Source organism: Natrix helvetica, assembly GCF_964273705.1.
Source record: "Natrix helvetica genome assembly, chromosome: 1".
NCBI classification, from domain to species: domain Eukaryota; kingdom Metazoa; phylum Chordata; class Lepidosauria; order Squamata; family Natricidae; genus Natrix; species Natrix helvetica.
Window position 1 is genome coordinate 275940844 of NC_138548.1, and position 15302 is coordinate 275956145.

Sequence of the window (15302 nt, forward strand, 5' to 3'; positions counted from 1 at the left end):
CAACAATGATTTCCATTTAGAATTGAATTTTGCGTCAGATTTACTTTTTAAATACCAAGTTATTTCGAATATTAAGGCATAGTCACAAGTTGATTAGCCATTTTTGAAGGAACTAATTCAAATGAATTTTCCAATAACAAAGATATATTTCCTGTAGTTAAGAGTCACTTAAGGACAAAGCAGAATTGGAAGAAATGAAGAAAGAACCTGGGAAAAGACAGCTTTTGATTAAAATTTGGATTTCTGAATCTGAGATGTTCATCTAGCTATTTCAAGAAAATTCTAGATAACAAATCTAGATAAGAACTTGTGCTGATTTTTTGTCTCTGTTCAATTCAGAAATTGTTTTAGGCTGGTTTGAATGAGACCTCAGGATGTGAACAAGATAAGATGGTGCTAATTGTATCGATAATGATAATCTTAGTGTACCAACATCATTTGAATCTTATTCCAAACCCTTTAGAGCAAGTTATATTTCTAACAGATTACACCATTTTAGATTCTATCCAGAATATAGGACTTACTCTAATCCTTTGTATTTTTCTTCAGCTAACTTGTAAACTGATAACTGAACTGTTGGTTTAGTATTTAACTTTGGGAGTATATATTTTAAAATTTTAAATACAATGGTTTCTTACCATTTAGTCTTTTTAACAAATTAAGGCTGATTTTAGAAAAGATAAACATGATCTTTTGTGTGATTGGTCTGTTTCTCAAGGGCAAAAATTATCCTTTTACATGTATTGCAGCTATCCAATCAAAATGCTGCATTATTTCATTTTCCAAATATTTTCCTTTTTAATTTTCAAAATCCTAGCAGTCTAAAACTCCTATTTTGCTTACATACCAGGGCTGCGGGAAAAGCCAGATAAACCACCATTTGGAATATAAGTGGTAGTATCAGGAGCTATTAGAATAAGCGACAAAATCTTTAATGCTATATTTAAGAGAGATGAGCCTATCTGGCTTATAGGTTGGCAATACATTAATGCACTACCATTGCAATGTAATGAGCACCTGCAGGAGAGTGGGGGAGTTTTGATAAGCATAGTTTTCCCAGAAAGAGGCTTGGACTAAGGGACTGCACATTTACGAGCAGGATGGGGGAAGAGATTCGGGGTAGCCATACCCTAGAATCTCTTCAGAATGTGTCTAATAGGTAAGAAAACTACAGCTTTAAGTTTGGCAAGATTTTGTCCATAGGTGTAAGCAAATAAAAGATTGAATTCAAACTTATTTTTCTGGGCTTGGGCCTGATAATGATGGAGACAACAGAAAAAGCATTCTTGGGTGATTTTGAAATGTTTTTATATTGTAAAACGATTCCAGTGCAGGCCTAGTGTCTTAGGTTTTAGGTGCCGTTTTTGTGCATGAACCAGCTTCCCCATATATTGTTTTTGCAGCACATCATTTTTTGAATGATCACAACACTCCAACCTGTTGTTTTGTAGTATTCTTTGATTTAGATACAAGGCAGTGGAAATCCCTAGGACTCCTGCCATCTAACCAAAAAGAAACAAAACTATAAACAAAAACCAAAGGGGGGGGGGGGGAGTGTCACACTGTGTATGTTATTACTATGCCTCCACAGAAATACACATTAGGGATGAAAGCCTTCTTCAAAGTAGTTGGCTAAATATTAGAGAATAAATGACTTTGTATATGTGTGCACTACTGGCCATCCAAACTGACAGAGGAAATAGATGAACTCTTTGTAAATCAGTTGGTTGAAATGTGCAAGAAACTATAGTAATGAGAGACTTTAATTAACCTGACCAACTGTGAAACAAACTGCAGGGAGTGAGAGATCAGACAGGTTCCTCATGTGCCTGACAGCTTTGTCATGCAAAAGGTAGTTAGAGGTGGTTACTAGAAGGACAGCTATTCTGGTCTTAATTTTTACTAACGGGAAAAATGGTTGAGAGTAGAAGTTATAGAAACTTTGAAGAAGAGCAATCATATCATACTTTAAATCACCATAATGTAACAGGAAGCTAAATCAGATTAGTGTTTTAGACTTTGAGAGAGCTAATTAGGAAGGATTCCATGGATGGAAAGCCTACAAGGACACTTATGAAATCCTGAAAAATAAGATAATGAAGGCAATTCGAGTGAAAGAAAAACAAAAGTAACCCAAGGAGACAAGCAAGGTTGCAAAAAGAGCTGAAAAGTTGAGGGTCAAAATTAAAAAAAGGAAAGTTGGCTTGCCCGAACCGTCATTCTATGTGTGCTCCGGGAGAATCCAAGCATGGGTTAATTTTGGTCTGCTTGCCTAGAGACTGAATTGGAAGAAATCTTGACCACGACTCTTCTACTTGGCAGAGCTCAGTTTTTCAATGAAGGCATGGCCGGTACAAGAGATGAAATCGATGAAATGAGCCCAAAGTCAGAAACATCCTGGCCGCCCTCCTTGCCGTGACCCTGGATTGAGGTCTTTGGGTGGGGTTGGATTCTCCCACAGCGCACATAGAACGACCTACCTTGTAGGTCTTTCACCTGAGCATTGCTTGGAGAATCAACATGGTATATGCCCAAGAATAGTGTCCTAAGGGCAGGGGGCAGACTGATCTGTGTATCTGAATGAATCGCCTGCAGCACCCTCCTCCCGAAGGATGCCTTGGCCGAGGCAAAAATATTCAATTTGTAATGTCTGATGAAGAGCGACAGGGATGAACACGTTGCCACCCTGCATATCTCCTCGACCAACGCTTGTGACGCCCAAGGTGCGATCGTGGTGGCACTCCTGGTAGTGGGATGTAATACGACGGGGCAATGGTCTGGCCTGGATTTCGTAGGCCTTGGCTATACAGTCCTTCAACCACTGAGCCAACTCCGATATCCTCCTGGCCAAAGTAATGGCCATGAGGAAGACCACCTTAAGAGTCATTAGTCGAAAGTGCAGGGGCTCAAATGGAGTGGTCAGCGCCTGGAGCACAATGGACATGTCCCAAGAGGGGTAATGATGCGGTGTGAGGTTGGCAGCTCCTTTCAGGAAGGTACGCACCCTCAGGTGATGAGCCAGAATATGTTGTCACACACACATCCATAGAACCATTGATAAAGCAGCTATCTATCTATGGAGAGTGCTGGGTGCAAGCCCCTTGTCAAGACCGTCCTGTAAAAACTCCGAAACCTGAGGAATTGAAGCAGACTTGGGGATGACCTGTTGAAGACGGCACCATCTGCAGAAATCAGTCTACAAAGCGTCATATATACGTGTGGTGGAAGGTTGCCTGGCTGCTTGAATCGTCCAGATGACTCTCCTGAAGAAGTTGTCTCGCATCAAGATATCCCCCTCAAGTGCCAGATGGCAGCTGAAGCCACTGGGGCTCCGGGTGGAATAGAGCCCCTTGGTTGAAAGATATCCTGTCATCCTGGATCCTCCAAGGTCTGGCAATTGAGAGGCTGACCAGGTCGGTGTACAGGAGCGTCAGGGCCAGTGCAGAGGGACGAGCAGCACCTTTGCCCTCTCCACAAGCACCTTGGGAATGACCCTCGGAATGAGGGAGAGGTGCAAAAGCGTACAATAGTCCCTGGGGCCACGGGCTGCGAAGACCATCAGCCCCTTCCGCCCTGGCACCAGAAACCTGGTGAAAAACTTCAGGTGGTGAGCATTGGTCGGATGTGCAAAAAGATCCAGTCGGGTGACTGAATCTGCATGACAATTCCTGCAACAGATTCGGGTAGAGCCGCCATTCCGCATGGTCCATCGTGGCCCTGCTCAGCCAATCCGCCTGGACATTCGCAATCCCAGAGATGTGTTCTGCCCTGAGGGACAGAATGTGCAACTGCCCAAAGACAATGCCTCTCCACCTCCAGCATGAGAGGCCTGGGGTAGGTGCTCTCCTGACGATTGATGAGAGCCTTCATGGCCACATTCTCATGAGGATCAGAACATGTTGCCCAATAACAACTCCCGGAAATATCGGACGGCAAGGTGGGCGGCCCAGAGCTCTAGCCAATTGATATTGTTCACTAGGTCTTATGGGCTCCAGCGACCCTGTGCTACATGAGTCTGGGCATGAGCGCCCCACCTGAACAAGCTGGCATTGAATATTATCATGATACATTCTGGCTCCTTGAATAGACAACCCTTCCGCAAGGCAGGGGAAGTCCACCAGCTGAGGGATCGGGGCACTTTGGGTGGCACCTGAATCTTGATGTTGTGCTTGCTGCTGCCCCTTTATAGATATGGAAGCAGTAACCACTGCAGGTGATGTGCATGTTGCCTTGTCCAGGTAATGATACCAATGCAAGATCAGTTTCCCAAGTAGTGTGGAAAGGACCAACAAGTGTACTGACCTCTGTAACAGGAGCTGGTTCCCCAGGCCGTGGATGCTGGAAACTCGCTCTTGGGATAGGAAGACCTCAGTGCTCAGTGTCTATCAATGTTTTCAAATGGAATAGCTTGGTGCACGGCAGGTGACTCTCATCCATATTGACTGCAAACCCATGGCTTTGCAAGACCGGATCATGGTTTGCATGGCAGCAACAACTGAATTAAAATATTGAGATAGCATTGGAGTCTTATGGGCAGCGACCATGGATGGGCTGCCACAGCTGCCAACAGTTTCATGAAGGTCCTGTGGACCAATGACAGGCCAAATGGCAGGGCTCGGTATTGATAGTGGCGCCCTATAAAGATAAACCTCAGGATCCTCCTGTGGGAGGGCCGGATGGGCACATGAAGGTAGGCTTCCTTGATGTCCACTGATGTCAGTAGATCTCCCTCACGGATGCAGCCCAAGATGGATTGTAGGGACTGCATCTTTTAAGTGTTTGTAGGCCAAGTGAACGTTGAGCCACTTGAGGTCTAGTATAGCTCTCCACTCCCCATCCCACTCCTGAGTTTTTTGGGACCAGAAAAAGGATGAGTAAAATTCTGACCTTCCTGCCCTGATGGAACTAACTCGATGGCGAGATTGTCCAACAGATATCACATCTGTGTCCATGAATCCTTTCTTGACCTGACACCGTGGAATAGGGCATCTGATGAACCATCTTGGAGGCATGGAAAGGAACTCTAGGGTGAGGTATAACTGCACCATATGAAGTACCCAAGCGTTTGTGGTGGACTGTTCCCATTGGAACTGGTTCAGAAAAGAGCTGGTCAGTAGGATCCGGGTCCAATGAGGGCTCAACCATAGCCCTCATACCCCCCATTTTGGCCGTAGCTCTGACCTTGAATAGCAAGAACTTGAATAAGGCAGGTCTGAAAATCCCTGAAAAAGCGGGCCAATCAGGGGTCAGGCAGTCATTGTCCGATAATTCCTTCCCCCCCCCAAATCCTCCTCGCTACGTATAGATTTTAATAGGAAAGGAGGATCCCGTAGGGGAGCTGGAGATGGCCTAGACTAGACCAAGGAAGATCTAGCCCTACACTGGATCTCAGAATCTATTCCCTGGGAAATGGCAACGCAAATCAGATCCCTGATTTCCCTGGGGAGACATAAAAGTTGGCCGTCCTCAGAGCAGAGCCCCACTGCCGTGGGAGTAAACGTGGCCTCGGGCGTGGAATGCCTGGCTTCCGACACAGGGCCGAAACCCAATGCAGAAATACATACTCAGCAGACAGGCCCTGAAAGTTAACATTATCAGGACAAATCCCTGGACACCCCAAGGCCGGAGGAGACACCTGGACTGAGAGGTAGGGCAACACCTCCAAGGGCAACGTAGGAGGGGATCTGGTAGTTTCCACTTCTCTTGCATCCTTAGAGAATTGCTTCTCCAAAGCTCTCTGCTTACACCTGGCATCTTTCTCAGCAGCACCAGATTTGGACTTGGTCCGTGACCTGCTGCTAGTACCCTTAGTAGTAGGCCTACCCACTCTGGAAGTTGATGCAGCTGTGGGTGGTGGGCTCCCAGGAGAAACTTCCGCTCTAACTACACTGGAACAAGCCCGATTAGCCATGATATGAGTACTAGGGACAACCCTGGGGTCGAATCAGACTCCCTGCAAGTCGGGAAACCGGTTGGCCGATAGTCACAAGACTGCCCACTCACTGTCGAGGCTCCGTGAACACAAGGTGTAACAAAAGACTTTGATAAGAGGCATAGCACTGAATCACAAGTCTGGAGTTTCGAACAAAGTCACAATCAAAGTTGATGAAAGAACGGAGCTGGAGCCCAACGCTGTCTCCTTTGTACCTGATGAGCTTGAGACTGCAATCCTGCCCAACAAAATGGCTACCAAGCAACAAACGGCTCTTGGCGCCAAGGAAAATTCCGCAAAATTCAAATGGCATCCAGCAAACAAGCGTGAAGAGCAGTGTACCAGCTCCTCCATGCCAAATAACGCCCATGCGTCCAATTAAGCGTCACGAAGATGGTGGACCAGTCTTCCAAACACCAGAAAAACACACACAAGCTGCAGATTTAGCAATCCGGAGAAAACCCTGAGATCAGTGCACCAATCTCCCAGTTCCTCAATTGGATGCCTATCAGCTGAGGGCTAGCCTGAATGATCAGGCAATGATGCCCCAGCTGCGAATCTGTTGGACCCGAGAAACCAGGTACGTAACATGGTGGCAGTTCTAGCCAGCTGGCCTGGAAAACCAGCGCGCACACGAGCAGCCAACTAATAATTACAATCAGATCTACCTGACCTAACCTGTATACTGCAAAAAATTTCCAAACTGATAAAATTTTCTTGCCAACTGAGCAAGAGAAATATTACGTCTCTCTTAGACAGACTGAATTGAGTAACTGAGCTCCACCAAGTAGAGAAGGTGTGGTCAAGATTTCTTCCAATTCAGTCTCTAGGCAAGCAGACCAAAATTAACCTATCCTTGGATTCTCCAAGCAGCGCACAGTAGAATGGAAAGAAGGGCACATACGGTAACTAAAACAGAATACCAGCAAATAAACCACATTTGCAAGTAGGGAATCAGGAAAGCAAAGGACCCTAATGAGCTAAGACTGGCAACTAATGCCAAATATAAGCTTCTTTCAATACGCAAGATGCAAGATGTCGAAGAAACGATAGCTCCACTAATGGGAGCAGATGGCAAAATGACAAACAGAGAGAATGCAGAACTGCTTAATTCTTTCTTTGCATCCGTTTTTACAAAAAAGGAATAGCCTGACCTGTCAAAAGTATCACCAAGGCAAATAGAACAGTGTACAAGTCAAGGGAATATGAAGGCTAAATTGTATGATGAATGGTTGTGGGCGGTATGTCTAGCCTATTGAAGAGGATTAGGGGTCACAGAGTTATAGGTGGTGCATCGCAGGTAGTTTCAAGAACAGACCGGACAACCATTTAATTGGGATATTTTAAGGCCTCCTGCCTTGAGTATGGGGTCAGGCTAAAAGACTTCCAAGTCTCTTCCAGCCCTATCTACGTTCATTACAATCATCATCCTGTGGGGAAGATTGGGTTGAGAGCCTGGTCCAGTCACCCAGGCAACTTTCATGCCTAATGGAGGCTTAGCACTCAGTCTCCATCCAAGTGCCTTTCCCTTCTTTACACACTATTCAATCTGACTTCTTGCCCTAATGAGAATTCTCAGTAAGAACCCATTATTTGTTTTCTCAAAGAAATGTATATGGCTGTCACATAGTGTGGTTCTAGGCAGCATACAGCAATGAACAGTCAGTTTAAAATCTCAAACTTCTGCCTTCTTTAATTCTAAAGTTAAGCAAAAAAAAAAAAGCTGATGTATAGTTTATTTTATCAAAATGTATATGCTGCTCACCTTGTGATGCAAGGCATTTATTAATATTAATACAGCATACAGCCTCGTCTTTAGCACTTTGTAGTTTTTCATCTTTCTTGAGTGCCATTTAAAAAAAAGTGAATATTTTCAAAGAAAATAAAAGCTTATGTGACAATGGGATATGTAAAAATAAAGGTTGTACTGTATGTCATCAGGTTTTCAACTGCCATGAATAGATCAAACATGCAGAAAATAGCAATAGTTGGAGATAAATTATTTTTGAATATTTTATATACACATTAATAATTTCTAAGTTCAAAGAATAAAAATAAAAATATTGTACTGTTGTACAAATATAATACTTCTATTTTTCTTCTTTGAAATTCTGGCACTGACAATGCTCTGAATTTCAAGTATGAACTAAGACCTAAATTAAAAGCAACACTGTTTAAAACTATATAACCCTCACGATTGTAAAACATGGCTTTCAAGTCCAATATATTTTCAAGGAGTACTTTAAAGTTGGTTTTAAAGAGATGTACCAGTAATTCATGTTACATATTTTCTAATCTTAAAGAGTTTCATGTAGTTTTCTTATAATCAACAGTTTTAAAAAAATCAGAATCCAGTGCATTTATTTCTTGTAATGTGTATGGAAGCTTTCATTTGATTTCAACACATACAAGTTAATGACAATTATCAATACTAGAAGAATAACACAGCCAAAGTGTAAATGAACACAAGAGTAAACTGCCAGATTCCTTCTTTAGCTGGAAGATAAAACAATCATTTTCAAGTGTAGGAAAACAAATACTATCTTCTATGTTAGCTACTAATCAGAGTAATCCAGAGGCAGCTAGCAGTATATTCTCCTTTTTCCCCTACAACTAAGCTAGAGACAGAAATTTACACAGCATTTCTTATAGCTGGGGAGAAATTTATCATGAGGATACATATTGGATCTAATAGCATATTTTAGATAAATGCTATTCTGCATATCAGATAAACAATTTGATACAACACCTAGGACATAATGAATATTAATAGAGTGTGAACATGAACCGGGAATAAACAGTCCAGCTACTTCATTTCTTTACATTTAACCTGAATAAGTCATCTGAGCCATGTTGCCTTATTTCTCACATAACCATAAAATGGTACAATAAAAATGTATTAAACTTGCAGGTATAAAACATGCTATTATTGCTTCCATAATTCCAAAGGGATCACAATCTAATATCTTTATTATGCTCTTTTGTGTTAGAACCAGAGCTTTAAATACTTCTGGTAATTTTCCATCAACTAATGTTGCTTCAATCCACAATAGTAATTTAATTGTAGATTAAAAACAAACCACCAAACTGTTCTAGTTGTTCTTACACACTTTAAATAATGGGATTCACAACATGAACAGGATTTAACTGAAAGAGCAGATGCGCAAATCTAATAACTATCAAGGATTTCTGGCATCATATGGCAAAAGATTGAACTTATCCAGCTGAAGATTTAACTAACCTAGAGTTTGTCTCTCCCTACCAACTAATCCCATCCAAAAATGTACCGTGAGAAAATAACAGTTCTCAATTGGCTTCCATTTATATTCAGATCATAAAGTAGACAACATAAAGCTTTATTATAGTATGCAATATAAAGAACTGGAATTCAATCAATATCCATTTCCGGAAGTTTCTTTTCTGTAGATGTTGGAGCTGTTGAATCTGTATGCTGTTCAGCAGTCTGAGAAGACTTGGTGGCATCACCCTGGCCTTCTACTGGCCCATTCTGTTCTGCTGGTTTTTGATCCTCTTTTGGCAGTTCCACTTTGGGTTTGGGTTTGGTAACAATAGGATTACAGATGTTTATCAGTTCCTGAAATGAAAGAGTTGGAAGCATTGAATGGTAAATTATACCAAAGCTGCCTCCCAAAATGTATGAAAGTTAACATGCCAATGATATTCTTAATTGGGCTAAATGTCAACAACGTAAATAAGATAAATTTAGTAATGCTGAAAGAATTTTCCTTGGCAACCACATTGAAACATTTATCTAGGTTCCTATCCGTATGTCTCTCACTGTTCGTTTCATCCCAAATTGTTTTTTGTCTCTTTGTAGTAAGATCTTTTACACCATAAAACATCCCTTTTAAGTTCTCAAGAAGAAATTTTACAAAATCCTTTTTTGTTTGAAGGAGGCTAAATCTAAATTTAACTCTGCAGGTTTGTCAGAATAAATTTACTTGAAATCACAGTAGTCACTATGATGTTTGGTCTAATTATTGCTCTATTTGTTGTCTAATCTATGCTTGGAATAGATACAGAATTTTTATAAAAATTGATATAATTCCTTTTCTTTCCATCTAATAATTTTACTCTTTTAACTTGATACTAAAACCAAAGACGACCATTAAATGGGTTGGGAAGACAACCACTATTTTTGTTTAAAAAAAGTCCACTCATTGCTTTATTAAATCTTTCAAAACAAGTGGAACAATGTGAGCTCTGCTACTTTAAAGTATCAGAGTTAAAAGTATATAAATATCAAGCTTTAAAGTATCAAAGTATAGTACTTCCTGCCTCCATTTTCTAAGATGTGCATAAACACTTTTATTAATTCTTGGCTTAAAGGATTTAAATCAAATCATTTTTGTTTGTTCTTTGGCCAGCCTGAGATAATTTCATCTGTAAAATCTATAGAAAAAGTCTAAAACAAATCATACCACCAGGACATTAAGTTTAAAAATGTATTTACTTTCGTTTTTGCTTCAATTTCCTTTGCTGTAATAACAGGGTCCAAAGTAAGACTTCGCTTATGCTGAAGATTAAGCTTATTGTTCATCCATTCCATTGCTTCATTTGCACTCTTCTCCACTTTCGCCATTTCGCCAGGGTCTAAGTGGTCATACTGTTCATCCTAGTTGGGGGGGGGGGACACATTCTTATAGTTTAGTGCTGAAAAAAGAATGGAGATTTTTGAAATCTATTTTGAAGGTTAAGAAAGATATAAAAAGACACCTTTTCTTTAAATGCATGAACAGCTTTCATATACTGTTGAACATGTTTTCCAAGCTCTTCAAAAGCTTTTGGTCTTTCTTCAGATTCTTGAAATCGTGCCTGAATGGGCTGTCCCACAGCCTGAATTAAGAGAAAAATTCATCAAGAAGTTAGTATCCTGTGAGATGAATTAAAAACTGCTTTAAATTGCTGAAAGTATTTCAAATTAAGCATGCTATAACTTGTAGCCCTTTAAAGTCTTGGGTATAGCCTCCAGCCTCTGTCCAAAAGACAATGCAACTGTAATGTGCCATAATTGAAGATCGTTACATAAACAAGCACTAATATTAACAAGTGCCCTCTAGAATTAACTGTGACCTAAAAAAACAAATGAAACATAAATATAATTTTAATTAAACAAATCTAATCTAATTTTGCTCCTAGCCTCATCTGTTTTTGGAGTGTGACTTCTAGCATACCTAAGGCAAAAGCTGAATAAACCTTAGCTTATTCCTAATGCATGAACCTGGCCAACATATTCAAATGTTTCCTAAGAATTACATGTAAAATTCTTTTTACAAAAATATGATTCACTCTAGTACTTAGTTTAAAAGTGTCCAAACACTACTTGTTAAAGAATCCTAAAGGCAGAACATTACATATGTTTTCATGAAAAAAAGAAACATTATAGCTAAGTGCTATCAGGATCAAATGGATTACCTTATTTTTCAGAGTATAAGACACACCTTGTTCCCTCAAAAAAGAGGCTGAAAATGTGGGTGCGTCTCATACACTGAATACAGCATTTTTGGCCTCCCAAAACCCCGTCCCCTTCACAAAATGGCCATGCATAGCCTTTAGGAGGCTTTCAGTGCTCCTGGAGGCTGGGGAGAACAGAAATTAGCGAAAAACTGGCCGTTTTCTGCTCAATTTTGCCCCCCCCCTCCTGCTCCCAGGAGCACTCTATAAGCCCCCTAAAGGCTATATACATGCCCCCCTTTTGTTTTGCAAAAAACAGATGTTTTTGCAAAAAATGGGCCATTTTTTGCTCATTGGGGGGCCACCCTACCCAGCAGCATTCTACAAGCCTCCTAAAGGCTATTCATGCCCTTTTTGTGGGGGGGAACGGGCCCGTTTTCGTGAAAAATGAGCTGTTTTGGGGACATCAGCAGAGTGCAAAAAATTTTTGTTTAAATTTGCCTCTTCAAAATCTTAGTGAGTCTTATACTCCGGTGTGTCTTATACTCCGAAAAATATGGTAGTTTAATTTCATTGTTTTATTTTTGTTGCTAAATAAATAAAAAATATATTATAGCCTAAGAAAATTTGGCAGTTTTCAGGTCCACTTACTTTCATTTCAACAAGTTTATCAATATAAACCTGTTTTGGTTGATCTTCACCCTCTTCATACAGCCAGTTCTCTGTGTCTTCCAACTTCAAAGTGAAGCTATTACGATCCTGGAAATAATTCAAATAAATTAAAGTGTTATTCTTCAGTGAAGAACTGAATTCCCAGCTTCTTAATTTTGAGAATCAAACATTGTACCAGGTTATATAATGCACAGTCCTCAATGACCATAACAGGACCAGAATTTGATTGCTAAGTGGCATGGTCTTAGTGAAAAATCACAGGACCATGCTGACTTATGACAACAGTTCCATCAGTGGTGATCATATGACTGCAGAATTCTGGGACTACTGTACTGTAATTCTGCACCAGTTGCCAAAAGCCTGAATCATGATAACATGATTGCAGCGACATTGCAATGGTAGTAACTTCAAGGACAGTCTGCAAGTCTCCTCATTCAGCATTGTTGTAACATCAAGCAGTTACTGAAAAAATGGTTTTTAAGCAAGGACTATTTGTGTTGTAAATATTTGTGGAATTAAAAAGAGATCAGTGGGTCAAAGATATCAATGGATTTACAACTTAACAGAGTTAGAAAACAAATTCATAAAAAGGATGTGACAATGTAAATTCCACATAAATTTACATTGCCTAAAAATGTGCTACCTCAGTACATTAAGCATTTCCATGGAAATGCTTGAAAATTTAATCACTGGACCCTAGCAACACTGATATTAGATTATTCTGAGCAGATCTGTTCCTATTTTTTCTAGTTGCACATCATTAAATACCTACCTCATCATTAACAAATTTTTCATACACGCCACAGAGTTTATCTCTCATTTCATAAACATACTCCTCTACTGCATTCTTGGCATCATTCCGCTCCTTCTCCAGTTTATCCTGCATAATCATTTTACCCTGCAGGAAATATAAAATGGTTACTGTGACTGTGCACAATTCAATTCTCTCACCTGAAGTATCCTCCATGGAAACAAGCTTGACTTCTGATAAATTCAGAGATCTCTATGCAGCGTTCTTGACAACTAATTGGACGCTGCCTTCTTCCAAAGTGTCTTTCAATTTTCCAATTTACAATGTGCCCTGATAATCTTTGTTAGTATCTCATGCAAACACTGCTTACCTTTCTAGCCCAAACAAGCCAGCCTACTGTTATCACTTCTAAGGTAAGCAATAAATATTAACCACTGATAGTTCATCACATCTTCCTTTACTGCACGATGGCAGAGTGAGATTACAAGGCTACATTGCACCTTTTGTTTTCAATTCTGGCCGAAATCCTGTGTTAAGTGTTTTAAACTAACTTACCTCATTCTCAATAAACAAGTTCAACATATCCTTTCCTATCTGCCACACCAAATGATTCTCAATTGGAAGATCAATTGTCGTTGTCTTTACTTTAGCTTTCTTAGCTTGAGGGGGCTGGTCTGTTTTCTTTTCTTTCGATCCGGCCTGAGATGTCTGCATTAAAACAGTATTTTAAAAGACTTCAGGACAGAAACATGCAACAGATTCTGGGTTTTAGGCTATTCAATTTCATGAATAACTGTGCCATAAATTGTTCCATTAACTGAGACATATGCCTTTAAGAAACACGTACTGAAAAAAGTATCAAATTATTTTACAAACAGGCTGCTAATAATTTTATCTTAGCTCATCCTTAAGGCAGAAAAGCAACCTGCCATTTTCTTTATATTATTCCACTAATTTTAGAGCATGTTTTATTTTCAGACATAACTTTTACCTCCATTTCCTCAGACTCAGTCTTATTTTCAGCTTGTGTTTGCTGCTGTTGTTGTTCCTCATTTTTCTGTTGCTCTTCCTGGTCTATTTGCATCTTCTGAAATTAGAAAGCAAAATGTTGGGTTACATGAAACTCCCATGTTATTGAATATGAGAAACGGAAAGTCCTCCTCTGAATTCAACACCCCATACCCACCCACTTGTAGTACTAATCACTGAAGGGATTGTTATAACCTTGAATTTCAGATACCAAAAAGAACTCAACTGTCTGGGTCCCATCCCATTCCATCACTTTATTTTTTAGAGGGAAAGCACATGATGATGATGATGTTATTTAAGGCAGGTAACTGACAGTAGCCCACTTGCAACGATTGCTAAGCAATCCTTGGTTTTAATAACATATATGATACACTCCAGCTCTTACGTGTTTACTTTCATGAATCTAAGTTCTTTAACCACTTATTTAGAAGTAGACATTCTCCATACAAGTGGATACTGTTAATGGTTAGCAAAATCAATGCACCCTGTGGATGCAGTTTTTATATAATCTTGTAACACTTAGGCATAATCCTGTATTTGAAAGTTTAATGATAAAGAAAGCCGTTAGCACAACTGACTTATTGTTAAATTAGCAGAGCAACATTTGCAAAAAGAAAAAAGAAATCTCCACCCATTACCTCTTCATCTTTTGCATGTTGATCTGTTTCCATGGGCTCTTCATTTTCTTCTGATTTATGAACCTCCACAAGGGATGCACTTGAAACACTGAAAATGCCATGGATGTTTACTCTGACTTTAACTTTCACTTTGGAACTGGATCCATCCTTTTGCGGTATTACTTTCTGAACTAAAAATTGAGCTAATGGAAAATATTAAATATTTTCATTAATGTAAAAAATTAAATTGGAATTGCTAACAGAAAATAATTGAAATCTCTACTGCTTCCATTATTTTCTTTATTGTGTTTTAATAAATACAGTACAAAATTTGCTAATTTAAAAGATCATGGAATTTTCCAAATACATAAAACCAAAGATACTGTATAGCAGCAAATATTTCATTTTCCTTTATTGATCAAGTTAATTTACTAAACGCTTATCCTGCATTTTCACTATTTAAAACAACCAAGATAGCAATTTAAATTATAACCTGATTATTAATTAAATAGCGTATTGGTTAAAACAATTGCTGGACAGTATTAAATCATCATGTCTTTAAATTTCTAAAAGACATGTAGCCTGACTGTTTCAGTTTCTTGGAAGTACTACTCTGTTCAAACAGGTTCCTTCCCCAAGTATACATTCTTCTCTGGGGTATCTGGCAGTTCTAGATAACAGACAGTAAGGAGGAGCAAATAAACTGGATGTTGAAGGGCTTCTATATCTGTCTAGGATATTTTTTTTTTTAAATTCAATGGTTAAGTGCCAAGAAGGGTTCACTCAAATGAGGATAACATTTCCTCTGAAACGGAGTCATTTCGCTACATATTCCACAGCTCAAGGATAGTTGCAGACAGACGGATCGAAGTTCCCAACCCTTTAA

General features: G+C 39.6%; 1 protein-coding gene across 1 annotated transcript in view; it reads right to left on the reverse strand.

Moving 5' to 3' along the window:
- Nucleotides 1-8276: 8276 nt before the first annotated feature.
- Nucleotides 8277-15302, reverse strand: part of HSPA4 (heat shock protein family A (Hsp70) member 4) — a 33262-nt gene continuing 26236 nt past the window's right edge. The window contains exons 12-19 of the mRNA XM_081934455.1: nucleotides 14438-14619; nucleotides 13762-13857; nucleotides 13326-13478; nucleotides 12792-12917; nucleotides 11999-12106; nucleotides 10670-10789; nucleotides 10407-10568; nucleotides 8277-9527 (exon numbers count right to left, since the gene is read on the reverse strand). Coding sequence (XP_081790581.1) covers nucleotides 9321-9527; nucleotides 10407-10568; nucleotides 10670-10789; nucleotides 11999-12106; nucleotides 12792-12917; nucleotides 13326-13478; nucleotides 13762-13857; nucleotides 14438-14619 — 1154 coding nt within the window. The 3' untranslated portion in view covers nucleotides 8277-9320. The remainder of the gene's footprint in view (nucleotides 9528-10406; nucleotides 10569-10669; nucleotides 10790-11998; nucleotides 12107-12791; nucleotides 12918-13325; nucleotides 13479-13761; nucleotides 13858-14437; nucleotides 14620-15302) is intronic.